Source organism: Argopecten irradians, chromosome 1, assembly GCF_041381155.1.
Source record: "Argopecten irradians isolate NY chromosome 1, Ai_NY, whole genome shotgun sequence".
Lineage (NCBI taxonomy): Eukaryota > Metazoa > Mollusca > Bivalvia > Pectinida > Pectinidae > Argopecten > Argopecten irradians.
Genome location: NC_091134.1, coordinates 73,726,640 through 73,753,454, shown reverse-complemented (window position 1 = coordinate 73,753,454; position 26,815 = coordinate 73,726,640). Strand labels below are relative to the sequence as shown.

General features: G+C 38.6%; 2 protein-coding genes across 3 annotated transcripts; one reads left to right on the top strand and one right to left on the bottom strand.

The window, feature by feature from the left end:
- Positions 1–1,050: 1,050 nt before the first annotated feature.
- Positions 1,051–3,085, top strand: LOC138314213 (uncharacterized). Its single transcript, XM_069254434.1, has 3 exons — positions 1,051–1,576; positions 1,975–2,902; positions 3,037–3,085. Exons 1-3 carry the CDS (start codon positions 1,051–1,053, stop codon positions 3,083–3,085), a joined length of 1,503 nt encoding a protein of 500 aa, XP_069110535.1.
- Positions 3,086–3,276: 191 nt separating this feature from the next.
- LOC138307711 (T-complex protein 11-like protein 1) lies at positions 3,277–26,764 on the bottom strand. Of its 2 annotated transcripts, none has more exons than XM_069248556.1 (10): positions 26,609–26,764; positions 19,786–20,002; positions 19,155–19,287; positions 18,904–19,024; positions 18,575–18,795; positions 17,184–17,320; positions 10,027–10,214; positions 6,643–6,824; positions 6,248–6,414; positions 3,277–5,597 (listed from the first exon to the last, which is right to left on the bottom strand). In XM_069248556.1, exons 2-10 carry the CDS (start codon positions 19,961–19,963, stop codon positions 5,374–5,376), a joined length of 1,551 nt encoding a protein of 516 aa, XP_069104657.1. In that variant the 5' UTR covers positions 19,964–20,002; positions 26,609–26,764; the 3' UTR covers positions 3,277–5,373. The 2 variants fall into 2 exon arrangements, with proteins under 2 accessions (XP_069104657.1, XP_069104666.1); XM_069248565.1 differs by having other exon boundaries at positions 19,786–20,014; positions 26,609–26,760.
- Positions 26,765–26,815: the final 51 nt, after the last annotated feature.

Here is a 26,815-nt window from a genome sequence, read left to right as displayed (position 1 = left end):
AAAGGTTTTATTGTATAAAGGTTCTTGTGATAGGACTTTCATTCATTTATTTATTATAATCTTTTTTACATAAATACATGTATTTATAAAGGACCTTGGAATTTTATTCAAAAAAGGTACTTCAAAAACAATAATTTTGTTTTAATGGGTTGAGAAAGGTGTTTATAAAATTTACAATGTATTTTTCTTAATATCGGTAAAATATAGCTGGTCACAGCAGAACACTTACTATATAGCACCTCTCCATTAGAACATACACTAAATGACAGAATGGAAAGTATCTCACAATCATATCTAAATCAGTCACAAAGCATGCAGTTCAACACTTACAACTAAAACCTTATCAGAGCTAAAATAATCTTGGAAGTATTAACTTCAAGGAAGCTGAAAATCTTTGATCATAGTTTGGCAGTAATTGGCACCATTGGTAAGGAATTGTAGAACACAAATATTTTACTTGGAAAGCTTGTACATTTACTATCTTACTAGATAACGGAATCATTGACAAGTGGACATTTAAAAGGAATGAAATCAATGTTTCTAATGAGAATACATTTCTAGAAAGCATTGTCGATTGATAACACTGTATTATCAATTCCTTCATCATTTACTTGTCTCTGAGCTCTACATTGTATTCACTAACATTATTATCATGTGTTAGATTTATATTTATCTCATCTACATACAAAGTATTTCCCAAAATATTATCACAACTATATCACACAGTCATTGATATAATTTCTAAAATATTAAGTTATTAACAATCAATAATTATTAATATCAAATTAATACACTTAATCTAACTACATCCTTATCAACGACCAAACAAATCAATGGGAACCACAAATTATACACAAATCCCCAGAAAAATACCAGTGCAGGCACAGCATCTAAATAAAAAGATAATGTGTATTGATGGTTGGTTGATTTGACTTGAGGTCCTAATGATGGCTAAGGTCATTAACAACGGGGTATATACACTGTGTGTATGATACAGGAACACCAAGTACACTTGTACAGACGGGGTATACACCTGGTACACTTGTACAGATGGGGTATATACACTGTGTATATGATACAGGAACACCAGGTACACTTGTACAGACAGGGTATATACACTGTGTGTGTGATACAGGAACACCAGGTACACTTGTACAGACGGGGTATATACACAGTGTGTATGATACAGGAACACCAGGTACACTTGTACAGACGGGGTATATACACAGTGTGTATGATACAGGAACACCAGGTACACTTGTACAGACGGGGTATATACACTGTGTGTATGATACAGGAACACCAGGTACACTTGTACAGAGTGGGTATATACACTGTGTGTATGATACAGGAACACCAGGTACACTTGTACAGACGGGGTATATACACTGTGTGTGTGATACAGGAACACCAGGTACACTTGTACAGACGGGGTATATACACAGTGTGTATGATACAGGAACACCAGGTACACTTGTACAGAGTGGGTATATACACTGTGTGTATGATACAGGAACACCAAGTATACTTGTACAGACGGGGTATATACACTGTGTGTATGATACAGGAACACCAGGTACACTTGTACAGACAGGGTATATACACGTGTGTATGATACAGGAACACCAGGTACACTTGTACAGATGGGGTATATACACTGTGTATATGATACAGGAACACCAGGTATACTTGTACAGACGGGGTATATACACTGTGTGTATGATACAGGAACACCAGGTACACTTGTACAGACGGGGTATACACCTGGTACACTTGTACAGATGGGGTATATACACTGTGTGTGTGATACAGGAACACCAGGTACACTTGTACAGACGGGGTATATACACAGTGTGTATGATACAGGAACACCAGGTACACTTGTACAGACGGGGTATATACACAGTGTGTATGATACAGGAACACCAGGTACACTTGTACAGACGGGGTATATACACTGAGTGTATGATACAGGAACACCAGGTACACTTGTACAGACGGGGTATATACACAGTGTGTATGATACAGGAACACCAGGTACACTTGTACAGACGGGGTATACACCTGGTACACTTGTACAGACGGGGTATATACACAGTGTGTATGATACAGGAACACAAGGTACACTTGTACAGACGGGGTATATACACAGTGTGTATGATACAGGAACACCAGGTACACTTGTACAGACGGGGTATACACCTGGTACACTTGTACAGACGGGGTATATACACTGTGTGTATGAAACAGGAAGACCAGGTACACTTGTACAGACGGGGTATATACACTGTGTGTATGATACAGGAACACCAGGTACACTTGTACAGACGGGGTATATACACTGTGTGTATGATACAGGAACACCAGGTACACTTGTACAGACGGGGTATATACACAGTGTGTATGATACAGGAACACCAGGTACACTTGTACAGACGGGGTATACACCTGGTACACTTGTACAGACGGGGTATATACACTGTGTGTATGAAACAGGAAGACCAGGTACACTTGCACAGACGGGGTATATACACAGTGTGTATGATACAGGAACACCAGGTACACTTGTACAGACGGGGTATATACACTGTGTGTATGATACAGGAACACCAGGTACACTTGTACAGACGGGGTATATACACAGTGTGTATGATACAGGAACACCAGGTACACTTGTACAGACGGGGTATATACACTGTGTGTATGATACAGGAACACCAAGTATACTTGTACAGAGTGGGTATATACACTGTGTGTATGATACAGGAACACCAGGTACACTTGTACAGACGGGGTATATACACTGTGTGTGTGATACAGGAACACCAGGTACACTTGTACAGACGGGGTATATACACTGTGTGTATGAAACAGGAACACCAGGTACACTTGTACAGATGGGGTATATACACTGTGTGTATGATACAGGAACACCAGGTACACTTATAAAGACGGGGTATATACACTGTGTGTATGATACAGGAACACCAGGTACACTTGTACAGAGTGGGTATATACACTGTGTGTATGATACAGGAACACCAGGTACACTTGTACAGAGTGGGTATATACACTGTGTGTATGATACAGGAACACCAGGTACACTTGTACAGACGGGGTATATACACAGTGTGTATGATACAGGAACACCAGGTACACTTGTACAGACGGGGTATATACACTGTGTGTATGATACAGGAACACCAGGTACACTTGTACAGAGTGGGTATATACACGTGTGTATGATACAGGAACACCAGGTACACTAGCACACGTGTGTATGATACAGGAACACCAGGTACACTTGTACAGACGGGGTATATACACAGTGTGTATGATACAGGAACACCAGGTACACTTGTAAAAGACTCAGTAACTAAACAATGTATAAAGGGAGATAAATCCACGTTGAATGTCAATAGGGACATTAAATCACCTAGGTGTACACACAAAAGATCTTGAATAACACTAAGACTTAATTTAGCAAATATTAATAGAAAAACATTTAAGCATTGAACGTCTTTCAATTGGCATTCATAGCCAATATAAATGCCAACTGGACAGAGGCAAATTCCATGAAGCGCGCTAGCTATAAAATGTAAATATAGAACATTATACAATTTACATGTATATTCAATGACGCTTTTCATAATCTGCAGATGGTACAACTTCGCTAGGCAAGGATATTCAGTAGTCTACGAAGACTATTGAATACCCTTAGCCAGCAAGTTGCCGATGATGGTTCTATTCTGATATACAAAGATTAAGGTGCACGTACTTATACACTAATGAAACATAAAGCTTTATTCTGTCACACTTATTATTAAATGTGCTGTAATTCACAGATTAAATATACAATTGTATTACTAATCCAGTTTACCTGGTATACATCATAGAGACAGCCGTGGGTGGCAATCTGGCTAGTTTACCTGGTATACATCATAGAGACAGCCGTGGGTGGCAATCTGGCTAGTTTACCTGGTATACATCACAGTGAAAGCCATGGGTGGCAATCTGGCTAGTTTACCTGGTATACATCACAGTGAAAGCCATGGGTGGCAATCTCGGCTAGTTTACCTGGTATACATCATAGAGACAGCCGTGGGTGGCAATCTGGCTAGTTTACCTGGTATATATCACAGAGACAGCCGTGGGTGGCAATCTGGCTAGTTTACCTGGTATATATCACAGAGACAGCCGTGGGTGGCAATCTGGCTAGTTTACCTGGTATACATCACAGTGAAAGCCATGGGTGGCAATCTGGCTAGTTTACCTGGTATACATCACAGTGAAAGCCATGGGTGGCAATCTCGGCTAGTTTACCTGGTATACATCATAGAGACAGCCGTGGGTGGCAATCTGGCTAGTTTACCTGGTATATATCACAGAGACAGCCGTGGGTGGCAATCTGGCTAGTTTACCTGGTATACATCATAGAGACAGCCGTGGGTGGCAATCTGGCTAGTTTACCTGGTATACATCATAGAGACAGCCGTGGGTGGCAATCTGGCTAGTTTACCTGGTATACATCATAGAGACAGCCATGGGTGGCAATCTGGCTAGTTTACCTGGTATACATCACAGTGAAAGCCATGGGTGGCAATCTCGGCTAGTTTACCTGGTATACATCACAGTGAAAGCCATGGGTGGCAATCTCAGCTAGTTTACCTGGTATATATCACAGAGACAGCTGTGGGAATCTTGGCCAGTTATCTATATATAGTAACCTCTCTAATGACAAGCTTCAGGTAAAGCTGTAGAGAAGCCTTCCTGTAGTGTTTGTGTGTATCCACCATCTCCACAATGTGGGTAAATATAGAATTCGAACAAATATCAACACGCTGCAGCTGAGATCAGTAGAAATAGCTGGTATGTTATAAACTGAATGTATATCTGAAGCTCAGTGATATGGTAGCTACCATTATTAGACAGTAGACAATATGTATCAATGCCCACAAATTTTAAATATTTTCACTACTTATTATCTTTCTGTGTCAATCTTGGAGAATCAGATTCGAGTCTTATTCATACATCCAAGTACGGTTATTTCTATATCTGTAAAAATAAAAACAGTCAGAATACCATCTTATCTAAATAAACAATAGTATTGTGAAACTCTACATCCTGAATAAAAAAATCTTCGAAACCATCAAATAATGTCCACCTAAAGATATTGATGTACTGTGTAGTGTCATTGTGAGGTATAGGTAGTCTGACCTCCGGTGGCTGTAGATAGCTACTGACCCCTGGGGTGATGGGAGGACCTTGCTATTCTCCAAAAGGAAAACTCCACCATCAGCTTTCAGGGTATAGGTTTGTGGCCACAGAAATGGTGTCTGCTGTGGTGAGAAGTTTGCAGTCCACAGGAATGTTTCAGCCTCGCGGGGATAAGTCCTCAGTTCTCCATTGAAGTAATGTGTTTATAATATCTGAGTAATGTGCAAAGAACACTGACCGATTGTAGGAAATGAGGCGTAAGAACTGACCGCAGACCTGACCTAATTCTTCCTCAACTACAGAAAACCCGACTGGCATCTGTAGAGGCTGTGTGTGCTTCTTAGAAATGATTTGTTTGATGAACTCCTTTAACCTCTTGGCTGAAATCAGAAAGAATGTCAATTATCTCTACTCTCTGTATCAAACATCATGTACTGATTTTGTGTGATTGTTTTTCTCTTTTATCTCTTGGTTACACCTGATAAAACATCACATTTAAGTTAAGTTCTTTAAATCAAGCAGTTCTTTTCAATTAAGTATTGGTTTTAGTTCCAAACAAATTTTTAGGGTCGTTTTAATTATTTTGATGCAGAATACATTATAAAATTTAAAAAGTACTAGTAATAAATAATTAAATTTTAATATTTTTAATAGTGATTTATAATTAATTTCAAAGAAATTTACTTTTGTTTTCTCTCACTCTAAAATACATTTTGACTACTACTGTAACAGAATAAGAATATTTTAGTAATTAGAAAGTGCTTCTGTTGTGATGAAAATTAAGTACATTCATAATTGTGAAACATTTAAAACTAATTTAATTAAGCTCTAATTAATGCAGTATTTTTTCCAATATTTCATAGTATATGTTATACATAATATCGTGTTGCGATCCTTCGGTAACCTGTATATTAAGACACCTGTCTAATAAGACACATTTTTGTCTGTCCCTTGGGGTGTCTCATTACACAGGTTTGACTGTATAATAATAAGTGTATAATATCAAATGTTTTCCTACTTAATTACTTACCCACTAACTTATAAACAGGATGGTCACGACTGGACACCTGTTGTATCTGACCGGTCAGCATCGCCTGCTGGTCAGCACTCCATTCCTTATATCCATGTTGTGGCATGTACTCCCGTACAGACTTGTTAATCTGCTCAGCAACATTTGTCATCTTATCATTAAGGTCACTGGAATATTCAAATAACAAGGGGTTAAATCATAAAGGTCACTGGAATATTCAAATAACAAGGGGTTAAATCATAAAGGTCACTTGAATATTCAAATAACAAGGGGTTAAATCATTAAGGTCACTGGAATATTCAAACAATGAAAGGTCAAATCAAATAGTAAGGTGTTAAATTAAAGTCACAGTCTTAAAATAATGAGAAATAGTCTCAGAATGAGTACAATACTACCTGTCGGGAACACCCTCCAAGATCACACAGATCTCAGACTTGAGTTTCTGCTTCAGAGCGTGGACACCTGAGATAGCGGAGCCTACAGTACTATAGGTAACCAGGAGTATTGAGGCGACGAGGGTCAGACGACTCGTCTTATCCTGTAGGTCCATAAACCGGCCCTGGTCCATCACCAGTGTCTGAAACAGGACAATTAGAAAGTGTTAACAAGGAGTCACAAACCATGGCATTATCCCCCGCACCCCCCAGTTAGTATAAAAACCCAAAGACATCAAGGCCAAAGTAACAATTATTCAAGTATAAATTAAAATGTATGTGAGTATTGTAAAACTGAAAAAAAAATAACAGCAGGTAACAAAAAGAAACTGTAATTTGGTATATTTGACTGAGTTTCCATGGTAAAACCAACAAGAGATCCCAGAGGGATCTTGGCGCCCACCAAAGAATGATCTATGTCTGACAATGGAAAGAGGGATCTTTTCTCTGCTTTTCAAACTTTTGCAAACATACTACATATAAAATTTGAGACAGATCGCTTCAGTACTTTCTGAGAAATAGCAGTAACAAACTTCAACTATCAAAATCCAAGATGGCTCCTTGGCGGCCATCTTGTAAATCGATCGGTCCCAAATCGAAATATGCACAACTAGGGCCATAGAGGAACCTATATATGAAATTTGAGACAGATTCATTCAATACTTTCTGAGAAATAGTGATAACAAACTTTAACTATCAAATTCCAAGATGGCAGCCTGGCGGCCATTTTGTTGACCGATCGATCCAAAAACGCATTATGCACAACAAGAGCCCTAGGGAAACCTACATATGAAATATGAGAAAGATCCCTTCAGTACTTTGTGAGAAATAGCGATAACAAACTTTAACTATCAAATTCCAAGATGGCAGCCTGGCGGCCATTTTGTTGACCGATCGATCCAAAAACGCATTATGCACAACAAGAGCCCTAGGGAAACCTACATATGAAATATGAGAAAGATCCCTTCAGTACTTTGTGAGAAATAGCGATATTAATCTTTAACTATCAAAATCCAAGATGGCTGCCTGGTGGCCATTTTGTTGACCGATCGATCCAAAAACGCATTATGCACAACTAGGGCCCTAGGGGAACCTACATATGAAATTTGAGAAAGATCCCTTCAGTACTTTCTGAGAAATAGCGATAACAAACTTTAAGTATTAAAATCCAAGATGGCTGCCTGGCGGCCATCTTGTTAACCAATTGGTCCCAAAATGCAATATGCACAACTAGGGCCCTAGGGGAACCTACATATGAAATTTGAGAAAGATCCCTTTAGTACTTTCTGAGAAATAGCGATAACAAACTTTAAGTATTAAAATCCAAGATGGCTGCCTGGCGGCCATCTTGTTAACCGATTGGTCCCAAAATGCAATATGCACAACTAGGGCCCTAGGGGAACCTACATATGAAATTTGAGAAAGATCCCTTCAGTACTTTCTGAGAAATAGCGATAACAAACTTTAAGTATCAAAATCCAAGATGGCTGCCTGGCGGCCATCTTGTTAACCGATTGGTCCCAAAATGCAATATGCACAACTAGGGCCCTAGGGGAACCTACATATGAAATTTGAGAAAGATCTCTTCAGTACTTTCTGAGAAATAGCGATAACAAACTTTAAGTATCAAAATCCAAGATGGCTGCCTGGCGGCCATCTTGTTAACCGATTGGTCCCAAAATGCAATATGCACAACTAGGGCCCTAGGGGAACCTACATATGAAATTTGAGAAAGATCCCTTCAGTGCTTTCTGAGAAATAGCGATAACAAGAATTGTTAACGGACGGACGGACGGAAGGACGGACGGAAGGACGGACGGACCACGGACAAAAAGCGATTTGAATAGCCCACCATCTGATGATGGTGGGCTAAAAATAGAAAGTAGGCAACAGCAAAAGGCACAAATAGGGCACTTGTCTGATAAATACAGAAAACAACATTTAATTTTCGTCGCAGAGTGGTTTCATTGTTTTGATGTGCACAGGCTTGCTGAGCGTTCCTAAGAATGCTGTTTCACAGCATCAAAAAAGGATGGCCATAAGACACTGCCCTGATGAACTCAATGTTTTGGATAGTGGAATTTAAAAGTTCAATATCGATGCAATTATGACATCACAACACTAATATTAAACTGATGTTTCTAAAAATGATCCCAAGTCCATATGCTGTACATTGACCACCGCTTGACCATGGGATTAGTGGAAATTTTTGTCTTATATATTTGGATTTCCATGAAAATGTCATAAGCGGTAACACGAATGTTTAGATAAAATTCATTGTAAATCAATGGATTTGTTAGAAAGTATAGATACTCATGGGAGTTATATCAGCAACAGTATAGATACAAGCAGAGAGAAACTTTGCTTCTGATAAATTGTGTGTAAATGGTAATCAGAACTTATAATTATTCTAAAATGAACATGAAATGTATGTGGATGCACGTGAGTACGGCAGTATACTGTAGCTTAGCGCCAGAAAGTTATTAAAAGCAAATCAGCTGTAAAGCGGAATCTAAATCAATTTGAATTAACAAACTGGAAACAGTTTTCAGATATAAACGATGTTTCAACATACAATATATTTTGAGTGAACTTCAGCAATCCGGACAACGTCATGTATATAGATGACAAAGTTCTTGCTTGTCCATATTAAATGAGACTTACGGAATCAAAATGTGTCTTCCAAGGGGTCAAACAATGTAATTATATATACTATTTTTCGTGTTATAACGCAAAAGTTTCGCATAATTACGTAAAAAATTTGCGAAATCACACGAAAGTTCAATTACACAAAATTTATTTCTTTTTCTTCTACCAAAATGAGCCCAATCGGCTCTGATATGTTCCAATGTTAGTCCACACACAAAGTTTCATTAAGTTTGGTTTATATTTACTTAAGTTATAGCCTTCACAAGTTCCAATAATAATTATTAGTGCAAAGGGCAAGAAGTCCGTAAATTACTGGAGAATCAAGCTGATTTTCCAACTCTTCCGAGATCTATCCAATGTTAGTTTACACACAAAGTTTCATTAAGCTTGATCTGTATTTACTAAAGTTATCGCGTTCACAAGGCAATGTTAACGGACGTCACACGACGCACGGCAACGGACAAAAGACTATGGCAAAAGGTCACCATGACCTTTGGTCAGGTGACCTAAAATTCCCAAAATGGAAGGTCCGCAAACAAAAGGCATCAGAGTTAGAGTCTGGAAAAGAATCTCGGACAGACGGATAGAGCCCCAATTTAATATATATATATATTAGGTAGCAATCAGCTACTACCAGTCGGTCCAAACTAACACAGACAATGACTTAGAGGTGCTCAGTGCTGACCTAATTCTTACCTCTGGGTAGAGTTGTTGCCTGTCCCAGTTCAGCAGTTCCATAAAAGCCTCGTTTAGTACAGAAGCTGGAGTCAGACTGGCCGTGGACGCTGCACCAGCTTGTTGGCTGGCATCGGCCTCTTCGGTCAGTACATCATAGCTCCGTTTCAGCCACAGTTTGGTCATCTCCAGACCATCTATACCAGCCTCTGTACAGCAAATAACACCAACAATATACAAAAAATTATATGTCAATTACTAGTATACAAAAATATCATTTCCAGACCATCTATACCGGCCTCTGTACAGCAAATAACACCAACAATATAAAAAAAGTCATATGTCAATTACTAGTATACAAATATCATCTCCAGACCATCTATACCGGCCTCTGTACAGCAAATAACACCAACAATATACAAAAAATTATATGTCAATTACTAGTATACAAAAATATCATTTCCAGACCATCTATACCGGCCTCTGTACAGCAAATAACACCAACAATATAAAAAAAGTCATATGTCAATTACTAGTATACAAATATCATCTCCAGACCATCTATACCGGCCTCTGTACAGCAAATAACACCAACAATATAAAAAAAGTCATATGTCAATTACTAGTATACAAATATCATCTCCAGACCATCTATACCGGCCTCTGTACAGCAAATAACACCAACAATATAAAAAAAGTCATTCGTCAATTACTAGTATACAAATATCATCTCCAGACCATCTATACCGGCCTCTGTACAGCAAATAAGACCAACAATATACATAGAGAATACATGGTTAGTATCTTACAATACAAGGTTTATTTTGGTGCGAGACTTAGGAAAGCCGAGATGACGAGGCTTTGCCGAGTCATCTCGGCTTTCCGTGTCGAGCACCAAAATAAAACTTGTATTGTAAGATACTAACCGTGTATTCTGTTTATCCTGCAACCATTATGGCATTCAAAACGAAAGCAAATTGACAGTTCCTTACTTTGTTTCGCTCGAAGCGAGACGCTTCTTTGATGCGGAGGTAAAGATTCATTCACTTAAGCGAATGAGAGTGTACTCCTTTTTACTGCCGTGGGAAATAGAGAAGCGCATTCACAATCAGTAACCGTAATTCTATTCAGTGTGATATATCACTGAAATGAAATGAAAATACTCAAATAACAATAAATACCCATTAAAGAATTACTTAACAATACATACCTTTGTCATGAGCCAAGAAAAAGACGACACCACCATAAGAGATTTTCGATATCGTAAAAATGACGTCATTTCGGTGAATGTGACGTCACGTTTTAGCGGGACTGACTGACGTTTCATTCACCGGAAGGTTCAAGTTCTGGGTCAAGTTAGAAAAAGTTCCGTCAGATATGGAACAAATTCACGTGATCGTATTGACGGATAAAGCATATCGTATTGACGGATAAAGCACAAGTTTATCTGGCAGTAGTTATCAGTCAGTATGTGGGACAGTTGCAGGATAAAAAAAATTATATGTCAATTACTAGTATACAAAAATATCATCTCCAGACCATCTATACCGGCCTCTGTACAGCAAATACCACCAACAATATACAAAAAATTATATGTCAATTACTAGTATACAAAAATATCATCTCCAGACCATCTATACTGGCCTCTGTACAGCAAATAAAACCAACAATATAAAAAAAGTCATACGTCAATTACTAGTATACAAATATCATCTCCAGACCATCTATACCGGCCTCTGTACAGCAAATAACACCAACAATATAAAAAAAGTCATATGTCAATTACTAGTATACAAATATCATCTCCAGACCATCTATACCGGCCTCTGTACAGCAAATAACACTATCAATATAAAAACAAGAGGCCCATGGGCCTTAACGGTCATCTGACTCATGGCACAAAACAACAAAGTCACAGTATAAAGTATTGGTTAACGATTAATATAAACAATACAAGGAACTCCTTAGTTGAATATGTAAGTTTCTGAAATAGGTAAATGTCATTTGTTGAACAAACTTGGTAGCCCTTCATCCATATATGGTTGTAACCCATTCAAGGATTAATATAAGGAGGAGTCAGATTTTGAAGCCAAATTTCAGCAAAGCTCCCATTTTGGACCTAAACCGTAATATCCCAATGGGTCTTAGCTCGGTCCTTTATAAAATATGACTGTCCTCACCTAAAGTTCCCCTTCTGAATCAATTAAAACCCCTATAGATCAATTTTCATTGAGATCGGACACTGAAACCTGAAAACAGGAAGTGGGCCAGCAGCCATCTTGGAATACCAAAATATTTACGAAAATGTTTGCATGTTATTCAGCATCAATTAAAACCCCTATAGACCAATTTTCATTGAGATCAGAGACTGAAACCTTAAAACAGGAAGTGGGCCAGCGGCCATCTTGGAATACCAAAATCTTTACGTAAATGTTTGCATGTTGTTCGGCATCAATTAAAACCCCAATAGACCAATTTTGATTGAGATCGGAGACCAAAACCTGAAAACAGGAAGTGGGCCAGCTAAAATTAAGAAAATTTGCCCTTTTGGGACCTCACCCCTCAGCCCCTAGGGGTCGGACCAGGCTCATTTATATAAAATATGATTGTCCTTCCCCAATGATGTTTCACACCAAATATGGATGAATTCCATCCAAGGATAAAGGAGGAGTAGGATTTTAAAGCTAAAATTAAGAAAATTTGCCCTTTTGGGGCCCCACCCCTCAGCCCCTAGGGGTCGGACCAGGCTTATTTATATAAAATATGATTGTCCTTCCCAAATGATGTTTCACACCAAATATGGATGAAATCCATTCAAGGATGAAGGAGGAATAAATTTTAAAGCTTAAATTAAGAAAATTTGCCCTTTTGGGGCCCCGCCCCTCTGCCCCTAGGGGTCGGACCTATCTCATTTATATAAAATATGATTGTCCTTCCCCAAAGATGTTTCGTATCAAATATGGATGTAATTCACTCAAGGGTTTAGGAGGAGTAGGCTTTTGCATAAATAGTTTTACACACGACGCACGGCGGACGGCGGACAGCGCACAACGACGGACGAAACACGATGATAATAGGTCACCCTGACCTTTGGTCAGATGACCTAAAAAGTCATAAGTCAATTACTAGTATACAAATATCATCTCCAGACCATCTATACCGGCCTCTGTACAGCAAATAACACCAACAATATAAACAAGAGGCCCAGAGGGCCTGTATCGCTCACCTGGTTTTTTGTTAGTAATTATCACAAGACTCTGACAATTAGAAAAATAAGCAAATTGACTCCCAAAGTTTAATTTTGAATCACAACCATACAATGATGCTATTGATACCATACAAATATGCTATCCAATACATAGGTTCAGAGATAAAGTAATTTATATGAAAATAGTAGCCTAATTGACCTTTCGACCTCGCATCTATTGCCGTCTAAGGCCCCGGGGGTCAGCCCTATCATTTGTACAATTTCAAATCCCAGCCCTATAAGGATGCTACCATTGCATTATATAAGTGCTCTTCCATTCTTAGTTGCAGAGAAGAAGTCGTTTATATGGAAATAGCTAAATTGACCCCTTTTGACCCCACCCTTCAGGCCCCCGGGGGGTCAGCCCCATCATTTGCAAAATTTTGAATCCAAACCCTATAAGGATGTAACCATTGCATTATGAGCGTAATCCCATGTTAAGTTGCAGAGAAAAAGTCATTTATATGGAAATTGACCACTTTTGACCCCGCCCCTCAGGCCCCCGGGGGTTAGCCCTATCATTTGCACAATTTTGAATCCCCACACTATAAGGATACTACCATTGTATTATGGGTGCTATACCGTGCTTAGTTTCAGAGAAGAAGTCGTTTATATGGAAAGAGCCAAATTGGCCACTTTCGACCCCGCCCCTCAGGCCCCCTGGGGGTCAGCCCCATCATTTGCACAATTTTGAATCCCCACCCTATAAAGATGCTACCATTGCATTATGGGTGCTATACCATGCTTAGTTTCAGAGAAGAAGTCGTTTATATGGAAATAGCCAAATTGGCCCCTTCTGACCCCGCCCCTCAGGCCCCCTGGGGGTCAGCCCCATCATTTGTACAATTTTGAATCCCCATCCTATAAGGATGCTATCATTGCATTATGGGTGCTATCCCATGCTTGGTTTCAGAGAAGAAGTCGTTTATATGGAAATAGCCAAATTGAACCCTTTTGACCCCGCCCCTCAGGCCCCCCGGGGGGTCAGCCACATCATTTGTACAATTTTGAATCCCCAACCTATAAAGATACTACCATTGCATTATGAGTGCTATCTCATGCTTAGTTTCAGAGAAGAAGTCGTTTATATGGAAATAGCCAAATTGACCCCATTTGACACCGCCCCTCAGGCCCCCGGGGGGTCAGCCCCATCATTTGTACAATTTTGAATCCCCACCCTATAAGGATGCTACCATTGCATTATGGGTGCTATCCAATGCTTGGTTTCAGAGAAGAAGTCGTTTATATGGAAATAGCCAAATTGACCCCATTTGACCCCGCCCCTCAGGCCCCCGGGGGGTCAGCCACATCATTTGTACAATTTTGAATCCCTACCCTATAACGATACTACCATTGCATTATGAGTGCTATCTCATGCTTAGTTTCAGAGAAGAAGTCGTTTATATGGAAATAGCCAAATTGAACCCTTTTGACCCCGCCCCTCAGGCCCCCCGGGGGGTCAGCCACATCATTTGTACAATTTTGAATCCCCAACCTATAAAGATACTACCATTGCATTATGAGTGCTATCTCATGCTTAGTTTCAGAGAAGAAGTCGTTTATATGGAAATAGCCAAATTGACCCCATTTGACACCGCCCCTCAGGCCCCCGGGGGGTCAGCCCCATCATTTGTACAATTTTGAATCCCCACCCTATAAGGATGCTACCATTGCATTATGGGTGCTATCCAATGCTTGGTTTCAGAGAAGAAGTCGTTTATATGGAAATAGCCAAATTGACCCCATTTGACCCCGCCCCTCAGGCCCCCGGGGGGTCAGCCACATCATTTGTACAATTTTTAATCCCTACCCTATAACGATACTACCATTGCATTATGAGTGCTATCTCATGCTTAGTTTCAGAGAAGAAGTCGTTTATATGGAAATAGCCAAATTGACCCCATTTGACCCCGCCCCTCAGGCCCCCGGGGGTCAGCCCCATCATTTGTACAATTTTGAATCCCCACCCTATAAGGATGCTACCATTGCATTATGGGTGCTATCCCATGCTTGGTTTCAGAGAAGAAGTCGTTTATATGGAAATAGCCAAATTGACCCCATTTGACCCCGCCCCTCAGGCCCCCGGGGGGTCAGCCCCATCATTTGTACAATTTTGAATCCCCACCCTATAACGATACTACCATTGCATTATGAGTGCTATCTCATGCTTAGTTTCAGAGAAGAAGTCGTTTATATGGAAATAGCCAAATTGACCCCATTTGACCCCGCCCCTCAGGCCCCCGGGGGTCAGCCCCATCATTTGTACAATTTTGAATCCCCACCCTATAAGGATGCTACCATTGCATTATGGGTGCTATCCCATGCTTGGTTTCAGAGAAGAAGTCGTTTATATGGAAATAGCCAAATTGACCCCATTTGACCCCGCCCCTCAGGCCCCCGGGGGGTCAGCCCCATCATTTGTACAATTTTGAATCCCCACCCTATAAGGATGCTACCATTGCATTATGGGTGCTATCCCATGCTTGGTTTCAGAGAAGAAGTCGTTTATATGGAAATAGCCAAATTGACCCCTTTTGGCCCCGCCTCTCAGGCCCCTGGGGGGTCAGCCCCATCATTTGTACAATTTTCAGTTAGTAGCCCATAAGGATGCTACCAGTCAAATTTTGTTGAAATCCGACCAGCGGTTATGGAGAAGAAGTCGATTGTTGACGGACGGACGGACGGACGGACGACGGACGACGGACGACGGACGACGGACGACGGACGACGGACGCCGGACGCCACGGTATGGCATAAGCTCACCTTGGTCCTTCGGACCAGGTGAGCTAAAAAGTCATACGTCAATTACTAGTATACAAAAATATCATTTCCAGACCATCTATACCAGCCTCTGTACAGCAAATAACACCATCAATATAAAAAAAAAGTCATATGTCAATTACTAGTATACAAATATCATCTCCAGACCATCTATACCGGCCTCTGTACAGCAAATAACACCAACAATATAAAAAAAGTCATACGTCAATTACTTGTATACGAAATATCATTGTGAATTTTAGAGCTGCCATGCTTTATATTAAGGGAGATTACCATCTATACTAGGGGTAACTATCGCCTACAATTCTAACTATTGAAATACTATTGTTATTGAGGAAAACACTATTGCAATAATTTAACTATTGCACATTTCAATTGCAATAGTATTGCGATAGCATTACATTCTGAATTATATTAAAATCCATTCAATGAATTGGCAGCCATGACGTACATCTAGTGCAGGATTGGTTTAGAGTTACTTCCCTTTACCTGCTAGCGTCAGCACCAACTCAAATGCAATGAAGATCGTGATTGAGAACATTATCGGTGTTTGCGTTTTTATTAAATAGCATGGAAAGGTAACATTTTATTGTGACCGTTAAAGCATGGAAAAGGTAACATTTTATTGTGACTGTTAATTTGTTTATCAATCATCTGTGAGAACATGATTTTAGTCCCAGTTACAGAAAAATACCTGACAATTTTGAAACTATATCGATAGTTTGGCCTACTATCGGCGATTGTAATCGACTTTTTGAAATTGTCATCGATTGATCAAGTTGAGATGCATACAATCGCAATATATCAATAGTACGATGTATTGTTACACCCCTAATATATAATATGGGATTATAGCCTTAAAAACAAAAAAAATAATTGTCCTTGAGATAAAACACTGTCTTTGAGATAAACCAATAACCTTCAGATAATTCACTGACCTTGATATAAATTACTAAACTTGAGAAAATTCATTGACCTTGAGACAAATCGCTGACCTTGTGATAAATCGCTGACCTTGTGATAAATCGCTGACATTGAGATTCATTACTTCTGACCTTGAGAAAAATTACTGACTTTGAGATGAATCACTGACCTTGAGACAAATCAATGTCCTTGATATAATTCAATGACCTTGAGATAAATCACTGACCTTGCTGTTTTTTGATGAACTCCTGAAACTTGGTACGTTCGTACTCTACAGACTGCTGTTGTAGGTAAGGCCTGATCTGCTGGATGGTGAAGTTAGCCATGTCCATCTTCATCAGGTCCAGCACCTGGAAGATTTCCCTACAAACCAAAGCACCAGCTCCAAACATTTACACAGGTCTAATCACAACATATTTCTCATATTCTTATTTGATATATTTATGTACAACAGATTATTTTTCCTTTATTAACCTTTGTAAATAAATTAAAACTTAATCTTCAAATTTAGCAGGGGAAGGAACTCTTCTGTTTCAAGCAATACACTAGTATCATATGCCTGGGTATACTATAGTACTTTTGATATGGCATTAGATTTAATAAATAACAGTTATCTGCTTCTGAGGTAATTAATTATCACATCAATGAGTTATGATGATATTCTCCCACTAGAGAAGATATGGTATAATGTGTTGTAAGTCTGACATCAGGGGACACCACTCAACTTTAGCTTCTCACTTGTCCATGCAGCTTTTTTTCTAATTTTGGTCGAAAGGTTCTAATAGAAAATTGTTAATGCCATAAACTTGTATTTACGAGAAAAGCAGCAAATGTGACCAAGGTTAAATAAGTGATGGTTTACTCCTGGAACCAAGGACCTATACAATATAAATCTTGCAGTTGATAAAGACACTTTGAATTGAAAGAAAAACCTCACAATTTGATTTTTTAAAATAAAATCTTGTCTAACTGTCATATGAAGTACCAATATATAGATCACCAGTCTATATATATACATATATGTACTGTGAAATCATTTATTTTCGTTGGGCTCAATTTTCGTGGATTCTAATATTTTACAATTCCGTTGGCACTTAAATTCGTGGAGAAGACCTTACACATTACCGTTAAAATACACAGTCGACACTGTCACCTGTATTGTTTGATCTCTCAAGCGGAACTAAGCTCTACCACACAACACATTTACAATCACAATCTAGAGTCGGTAATCTGCCAGTGTTTTTACAGATGTGCCCAACAAACAATTATCGTGTCACTTGATAGAGTCATGATATACTCAATCAATTATTTGTTGGTACATGTAGATAAAGTCTATGAAATTCTGAAAACTATCTTTGTTTGAACAATATTTTCCAACTTTGAACTTGTCATTCTTGTCCCCGAAATAGACCTTATGTAGTGAGGTAATAATCAGCCTTTAATATATGAACACATAAACTTACACGACATTGGTATAGGTATATATATATTTCCGTGGGGAAGTAAATTTGTTGATTTTGGTAAAAAAACGAAATCCACGAAAATTAATGATTTCACAGTATATGTATCATTGTTGTATAGAGTACCGGTAGTTAGATCAACTGTAATGAAACTCACTTAAACAATGGAACAGGCTCCTTTAATTCGCGGAGATGTGCCACTTTTTCATCTCGCTCCTGAGAACAAAGCCTAGCCATGATATCGATGACATAGTTGGAATAATAGAAAAGGTCAAAGGCATCGTTTTCCATCTTCTGTTTGATGAGCTCCAAGTCCAGAACCTCTGTAATCTGGGCTTTTAATCTTACCTGGTGTGGCAGTATCACTGAAAATAGTTGCTGAAAAACCATAAAAAACGACATATCAAAATTACAGTTATTGTATATTAGAATAGATAAATTACTCGAATCAAACCCACAAATTTGAAGGTTTAAATCTCTACTTGCCTTCTGTACGTCTCCTATGAGGACTAAAGCATGGCGATAGTTTGGTGGATCCTCGCTGATGCTCTCCTGGAATACATCCCAGAAGGCTTTGTGCATTATCATCTCCACCTGCTTCTCAAAACTGTGTAAAACAAAGACAAGAACTTAACACAGACAACAGCTATTGTAGCTATGGACAAAACACAAATCCTTTGTTCCTATCCTTTTAATTCACAATCAACACCAAAAAAAAGAAAATTGAAATACTTTACCTTTTAGAATCCTTTTCTGTTGGACCTATCTTGAAATTTGCATCCACTGCTATCTCGTGTGCCAGACTCATGTTTTTAACCCCAGTGGTTGCTTTTATAAGTTCTTCCATTGAAATAAACTTGGGTGGTGAAGCTATGTAATAAACTCAATATGTAAACGAAATCATTCACACTGGAGTGAAGTGTTTACTGTATTCTAAGATGGGACTTAAGGGGTTAAATACCATGTCACTTTTCTTATCTTTAACAAAACAAAAGAATATCTTTTCATTTATTCTTAAAAACAAAAAGGCAGGATAGGTTTAGAAATCTGCTTGTTTTATGCCAGCTTCACAAAACATCATATAGCAATAGTGAAAGCATGCATTACCACCACTAGTAAATCTAAAATCACGAGTCATAAACCAGCTCACTTCCAATCTCTATAATATTACAAATATCAATACAGTTTAGCTTGATAATTATTCTTAATTTTTCATCATGTTTGATTCAATATTCTAATTTACCATCTAGGGGCAGATAATCTGTCAGTTAGTCCATTTATTTAAAGAAGTGGGTATGTAAGTTTTGCAGTTAAATTGGTTTTCAGATTAGTTTATTTGCAAAATAAAAATCAGTATGAATCTTTCACCTGGTACTCCAAACGGTGATGCTCTGCGAGGACTTGTGGTCTCTGTACGTCTTTTCTTTATATCTTGTCCTTCGTCACTCCCAGTGCTTGCCATGGAGGAATTGAGTTCATCCTCATTATCGGAGGAAACTCCTCCCAGGGGCAGATTCAACTCATCTTTGTCTCCCTTCTCAGCCATCTTCCCTTTTTCTCAACACTTGTAAATAGTTTATGATTCCTGAAAAGAATGCTATAAATTTAGGTCTTTTTTATATGCCAGTAAGGCTGTCAATTATGGCACATGATAGTTATTTACAGTGAAAGATTATTGTTTGTGACCACTTATGTGCTATCTGTTCCTATTAAATGTAAAAGATGTGTTTGAATCTTTTGGGTTTTTGAATACATTGTATATAGTGTACTGTAAATACAAGTTGCATATAAATTAAGATAAGGATGCACATCACTCCATCCAGACTTAAAAATGCAGTGGCAGAATAGTGATACATTGTGTGTTGTCCATTTCAAACCAAAAGAAATTTACAGGACAAGCATAATATAGTGTTACATTTTGTTGAATTTTGAAACAATGGTCCGCCTTGTGGGAGAGAGGAAATTCGGCTTAGGATGTTTCTGATGGCAGACTAGCTAGTAGATAACGTTACTGTACATCAGCTGTACATAACTACAACTAGTGCACTACAGTAACGTTGCAGACAGATCTGTTGACTAACAAGTGGTTATCATCTACATCTACCAAATATCGACCTATTTCATCATAAGAGCGCAGCTCTCTGCGCGGCCAAAGGCCGCGTAGAGCGAAGCTCTACTAACCATAACACGTGTGTGAGCAAATAGATTCCAATACATTCCAATACCCCTTGGACTTTCAAATTGTGTCCAGCGGGAAAAGTCTCGCGCCTCCATGTAGGCAACCATGTTTTAATTCTCGTTATCAGCACGACGAGATTTGAAATTTTTTGTACTAGACGAAATGTGTCATTGGGATACGCTTTAAAATTACTGTAAGTAGTTTTAATTTACACATATACAAGAACAACGCAATAAATGTATTAGTCCAATATATACTGTGTATGTTCTCAAGCGCACGGCACCGTCAACAGTGACGTCACAAAACCTACGCCAAAAAATGACGGCATAGATCCGCGCGTATTTTTGATAGCATGGCAAATTGCCAAGTTTTCGATGCATCTGATAAAAGCAAAATTGAAGTAAATTGCACTATTCCATTTGGATTATTTCGAATTCTTTCTAACTATTAAAATTATGTGTCTGTCAATGAAATGTATTTCATAGTTAATCTCGTAGAAAAATGTAGACAGTATAAAGCACAGGGACCTGGCACGAAAAATTTTAACCAATAGTATACATATATATATTATAGTATCAAGGGTATGAACTCGGCGGTCGAGAAAAACGGACCTATTTTTTTAAAACCTTGATGATTTTAATAAATGGGTTCTATATAACATTAACGGATATCTTACCTTAAAGAGAAATAATTTATCTTTCCATTGAGTGCTTGATGAACAGAATTGGCCAAGTATTGACGAATTTATGACTTGATGAATCGGGAAATTTACGAAAAATTTGCTAGGTAGACATTTCCCTGTCTGGTCGAAATGTCGTCTTGGCTCTAATGGGTACCTCAAAAACCAAGCCAAAATCACAAAATCTAAGCTTGTGGTGGTAAACAGTACCCATAACTGTGTTCATCCACAATCCCCTTTGGAGGTGTCATAACCCGTAATTTGTAGAAACTCAATTTAAACATCGTGTAGCTCACTTACTTTGACCGTCACCGCCATGTTCATTTTTCTCTCGGAACGCTTCTCGACTTTACGTATTGTGACTACATTATGCAAATTATGTAGTGTTGTGCTTGTGTGTAAACTCGAGAAGCATTCCGAAGAACAAATGAACATGGCGGTGACGGTTAAAGTAAGTGAGCTACACGATGTTTAAATGAAGTTTCTACAAATTACGGGTTATGACACCTCTAAAGGGGATTGTGGATGAACACAGTTATTGGTACTGTTTACCACTACAAGCGTAGATTTTGTGGTTTTGGCTTGGTTTTTGAGGTACCCATTAGAGCCGAGACGACATTTCGACCGGACAGGGAAATGTCAACCTAGCAATTTTTTCGTAAATTTCCCGATTCATCAAGCCATATCTTCGTCAATACTTGGCCAATTTTGTTCATCAAGCACTCAATGGAAAGATAAATTATTTCTCTTTAAGGTAAGATATCCGTCAATGCTGTACAGAGCCCATGTATTAAAATAATCACGGTTTTATAAAAATAGGTCAGTTTTTCTCGACCGCCGAGTTCATACCCTTGATACTATAATATATATACATGTATACTGTTCGTTTTAAAAAAACGTGCCAGGTCCCTGTGGTATAAAGACACTTCCGGTTGACCGGTAAACATGAACTTTTAGAAGCTCTCGCCAACTTCAAAGGAAAAAAGGACGTAACAAGTATAAATCCAGATTGTTGTTGCTAAATAGTAACAAATACGTATGTAAGTACACTTTTCACACTTATACGTGAGTTTCCATCGATTGTAAAGGAGATTTTACCAGATTTCCACCTTCGAGATGACTGGGCCCAACCGGCGAAAGCAGGACGACGGGACCCAAAATGTAAACAAACGGCCCGGGCGCCCCCCGAGCTCCAAATCAGCGTCAAGAAGCAACTCTAGGACCCAATCACCATCAGAAATCAACTTTGCGTCGCCGTACAACAGTGATGAGGAAAATGATGCATGGACATGCACAACATGTAAAGTGAATTTCACTGACCCAAACGACAAAGTCCTGGAGTGCCAACGATGCAAAGAACACCATTGTATAAAATGTTTAAATAAGAGTGTGGAGGAGTACAGCATGCTAGAAAAGTCTGACTCTGTGTGGTTTTGCACACCATGCAGGAAAATCGTGGAAAGGAACATAATAACGGACATGAAAATCGAAAAAAGATGTCAGGAAATCATGCAAGAGTATGAAAACAGAATCACACAGTTAGAAAATGAGATCCCTAAAAAGTGCAGCGAAACAAGAGTAAGAGAACTAATCAAAGAGGAACTTGGAGCACAGAACAGTTCGGCTACAGCAACATTTGACGGGCAAGGAAAAACACCCCAGGATAACCCAAAAGCAGTCGCCACTGGTAACATTATCACAGAAATTAATGAAAGAAAAAAACGCGAAAATAACCTGATTATATTTCAAATAGAGGAATGTAATTCAGAGAATAGAGATGATCGCCAGGACCATGACCTGAAGTTTATCAAACAACTTCTCCTTGCATGCAAGATCAACCAAGAAGATGGAAAAATTGTGAAAGTAACTAGACTAGGAAGGTATGATAATTATAAGCAACAGCAGAATACTGATGAAGGGAAAAAGAAACCTAGACCCATGTTAGTAACCCTAGAGAACGGTGAGATCAAGAAAGAACTTTTCAAAAACATAGGAGAAGCAAAGAAAACTGGGAAGTATGAAAATGTGAGAATCAGTAATGATCTGACAAAAGCAGAAAGGGATCAAGAGAAAAAGTTGTGGGATGAAGCCAAAGCAAAAAATCAACAGAACCAATCGGGGGAATATGTGTACAGAGTAAGAGGACCACCCTGGGCAAGGAGAATAACCAAAGTCCCAAAAAGTGTCTAAACAAGATTTTCGGGCAGAACCAAAACAATGTAAATAGTGTAGATAGAGTTACTATGTTTGTTGAAAAACTTAAATGCTGCTATACAAATGCAGACCAGTTTAAAAATAAAATGGAGGAGTTTGAAGTCCGAACTAGGGATATAGAACCACACATTATTGGAATTACAGAAGTCAAGTCAAAAAACAACAGAAACAAAATGAATCAGTCCGAGTTTAATATTGGCAGCGGTTCAAAATACAATATGTTTACTAAAAATCTTGACAATGACACGGGAAGAGGTATGATACTATATGTCCACAATTCACTTTCGGTAACAGAAGTGTATACAAACACCAAATTTCAGGAACACATATTTGTGAAAGTACAAGTAAATGGTAAGGATGAGCTGCTCATTGGACTCATATACAGGTCACCTACTGACACTGGTATAGACATAAATAACGAAAATCTGTGCAAACTCATTACAGAGGTAAGTAGTATGAAGTTTTCACATTACCTACTGATGGGAGATTTCAATTACCCGGCTATAGACTGGATCAACTGGAATACAAAAGGGGATAACACAAATTCTAGAGAATACAAGTTTATAGAATGCCTCCAAGAAAAACAACCTTTGGCAGCACATCAACAAGCCTACTAGATGGAGAGGAGCAGACAATCCGAACGTACTAGATTTGGTAATCACAAATGAAGAGCACATGATTAGAGACCTCGAAATCCAAAGTCCCCTGGGGAAAAGTGACCACAGCTTTATTGTCTTTGACTTTCAATGCTACACTAAGACATATGGGTATATCAAACATCGGAAAGCTTATGAAAAAGCAGATTTTCTGAAAATCAACCAAGAAATTGAGGAAATTAATTGGGAAGATGAACTACCAGAATCTGAAGATATTGAACATAACTGGAATAGATTTGTGTCAAAAATAAAGGAGCTCGAAGACAGATATATACCTGTAAAGAAAGCACATCTAGGTAACCCCAGGAAACCCAAATTCCCACTAAATAAAACAATCATACAGAAAATAAAAATAAAAACTTCCCTAAACAGAAAATTTATCCAAACGAAAGATGAGAATGTAAGGAAAGAGTACAATAGAGTGAGAAACCAAGTTGTTAAGGCAACACGTAAAGCTAGGAAAAACTTTGAAATGAACATTTCAAAAAACACTAAATCTAATCCTAAAGCAATCTGGCAGTATGTCAACTCAAAAAGTAAGACCAAGGCTGGGATTGGAGATCTATGCAAAGATCCTGCGGATCCAAAATCAGAAAAAACAAACAACAACACGGAAAAGGCTAATATTTTACAGGAGTACTTCAGTAGTGTGTTTACATTAGAACCAGAAGAGGAAATACCATGTATTGAACCAAGAAACATTCAAACACCACTCAACAGTATAGAAATAAATGAAGTTGAAGTTGAAAAGTTGCTGAAAGGTTTAAATCCCGAAAAATCTCCGGGTCCTGATGGTATACACCCTCGGCTAATCAAGGAAACAGCTGACACTGTAAAGATCCCAATTACAAGATTGTTCAGGCAATCATTAAAAAAAGGAAAGCTCCCAAAAGCATGGCGTACGGCAAACATCAGTGCTATACACAAGAAAGGAAGTGTCTCAATTGCAGGAAATTACAGACCTATAAGCCTCACTTCAATACTATGTAAAACCATGGAAAAGATCATTCGAACACATATTACCAAACACATGTCAGCCAATTCACTTTTCACAAACAAACAGTATGGATTTATGTCAGGACGATCAACAGCATTACAACTCCTTAATGTCCTAGAAGAATGGACAGAAGCCCTAGACAGAGCCCTGGATATAGAATGTATATACCTAGATTTCCGAAAGGCATTTGACACCGTCCCCCATCACCGTCTGATGAAAAAACTGGAAGCGTATGGAATCAATAAAGAAACCCTCACATGGTTGGAAGACTTCCTAGTAAACAGACAACAACGTGTTATTATCAACGGCGAAACATCCAAGTGGGGCAGAGTGACATCGGGAATACCTCAGGGTTCGGTGTTGGGGCCGCTGCTGTTTGTCATCTATATAAATGATCTGCCTGAGATGATTAAGTCAACTGTTTACTTATTTGCGGACGACACAAAACTATTCCAGATAATTAACTCACAAGAAAGCAAAAAGTCAATACAAGAAGATTTGCTGCAACTCACACATTGGAGTGAGACTTGGCTACTCAAATTCAACGAGGACAAGTGCAAGTCACTACACGTCGGGAAACACACTGGAGGGAACACTGGATATGTGCTTAATAATACAACATTAGAAGAAGTGGAAGAAGAAAAGGACCTTGGGGTCATATTTGATAAAGAGCTTACATTTGACAAACACATTAGCGAAAAAGTACAAAAAGCAACTTCAATTTTCGGTATGATCAGAAGAACATTTAAGTTCCTAGATTCTAAACTATTTATTCCACTTTACAAATCTTTGGTAAGAACCCATCTGGAATATGCAAGTGTTGTCTGGAGACCATATAAAACGAAACACATTGAACAGTTGGAAGGAGTACAAAGAAAGGCGACTAAACAACTACCGGGAATGGATAACCTATCTTATCCTGAGAGGCTTAAGAAGTTAAAACTCCCAACCCTGAGTTACAGACGTGTACGAGGTGACATGATAGAAACCTACAAGGCAGTTACAGGGAAATACGACAAAGGAGCAACCCAGTTCATAAGGATGTGGTCCGACACATCAGAGAGGTCTAGCACTAGGACAAACTCGCTGAAAATATTCCCCCAGCATACTAAAACATTGATCAGGAAGAACTCATTCTCCGTTAGGATTGCTTCAATATGGAATAACCTACCAGACCATGTCGTTACATCTAAGTCATTGGACACCTTCAAAAACAGATTGGACAATCACTGGAACGAACAGGAAATCAAATACAATAACTATAAAGAGAATATCAGCTAGGAAGTGACTATAATCATAATATGTAACTAAATAATATTATGAGTCCAGCAAAGAGGATCCATAAGGAGCCTGTGCTGGAAAACATCATTAAGAATGATGATATAATCTTTTACTTGTACCTGCGCTCTTTTGAGACTTTGCCTTAAATTCATATTATTGAAGATCATGTCTACACGAATCCTTACCTGTTCACCATCCATCTAATGCACTCTCTTGATAAAATGATTTGAAATGCCCATTACCAATTTTTTAATACCATGCCAGTCATTCAGAATTGTCTAGAACAAAGTAGAGAAATCCTTCCAGTGTTCTTTGTTTACGGAAATGATATCATGAATCTAAAAATGGAATCGGAGACATCTACTGAAGGTATAGCCTATGATCAAAATGTT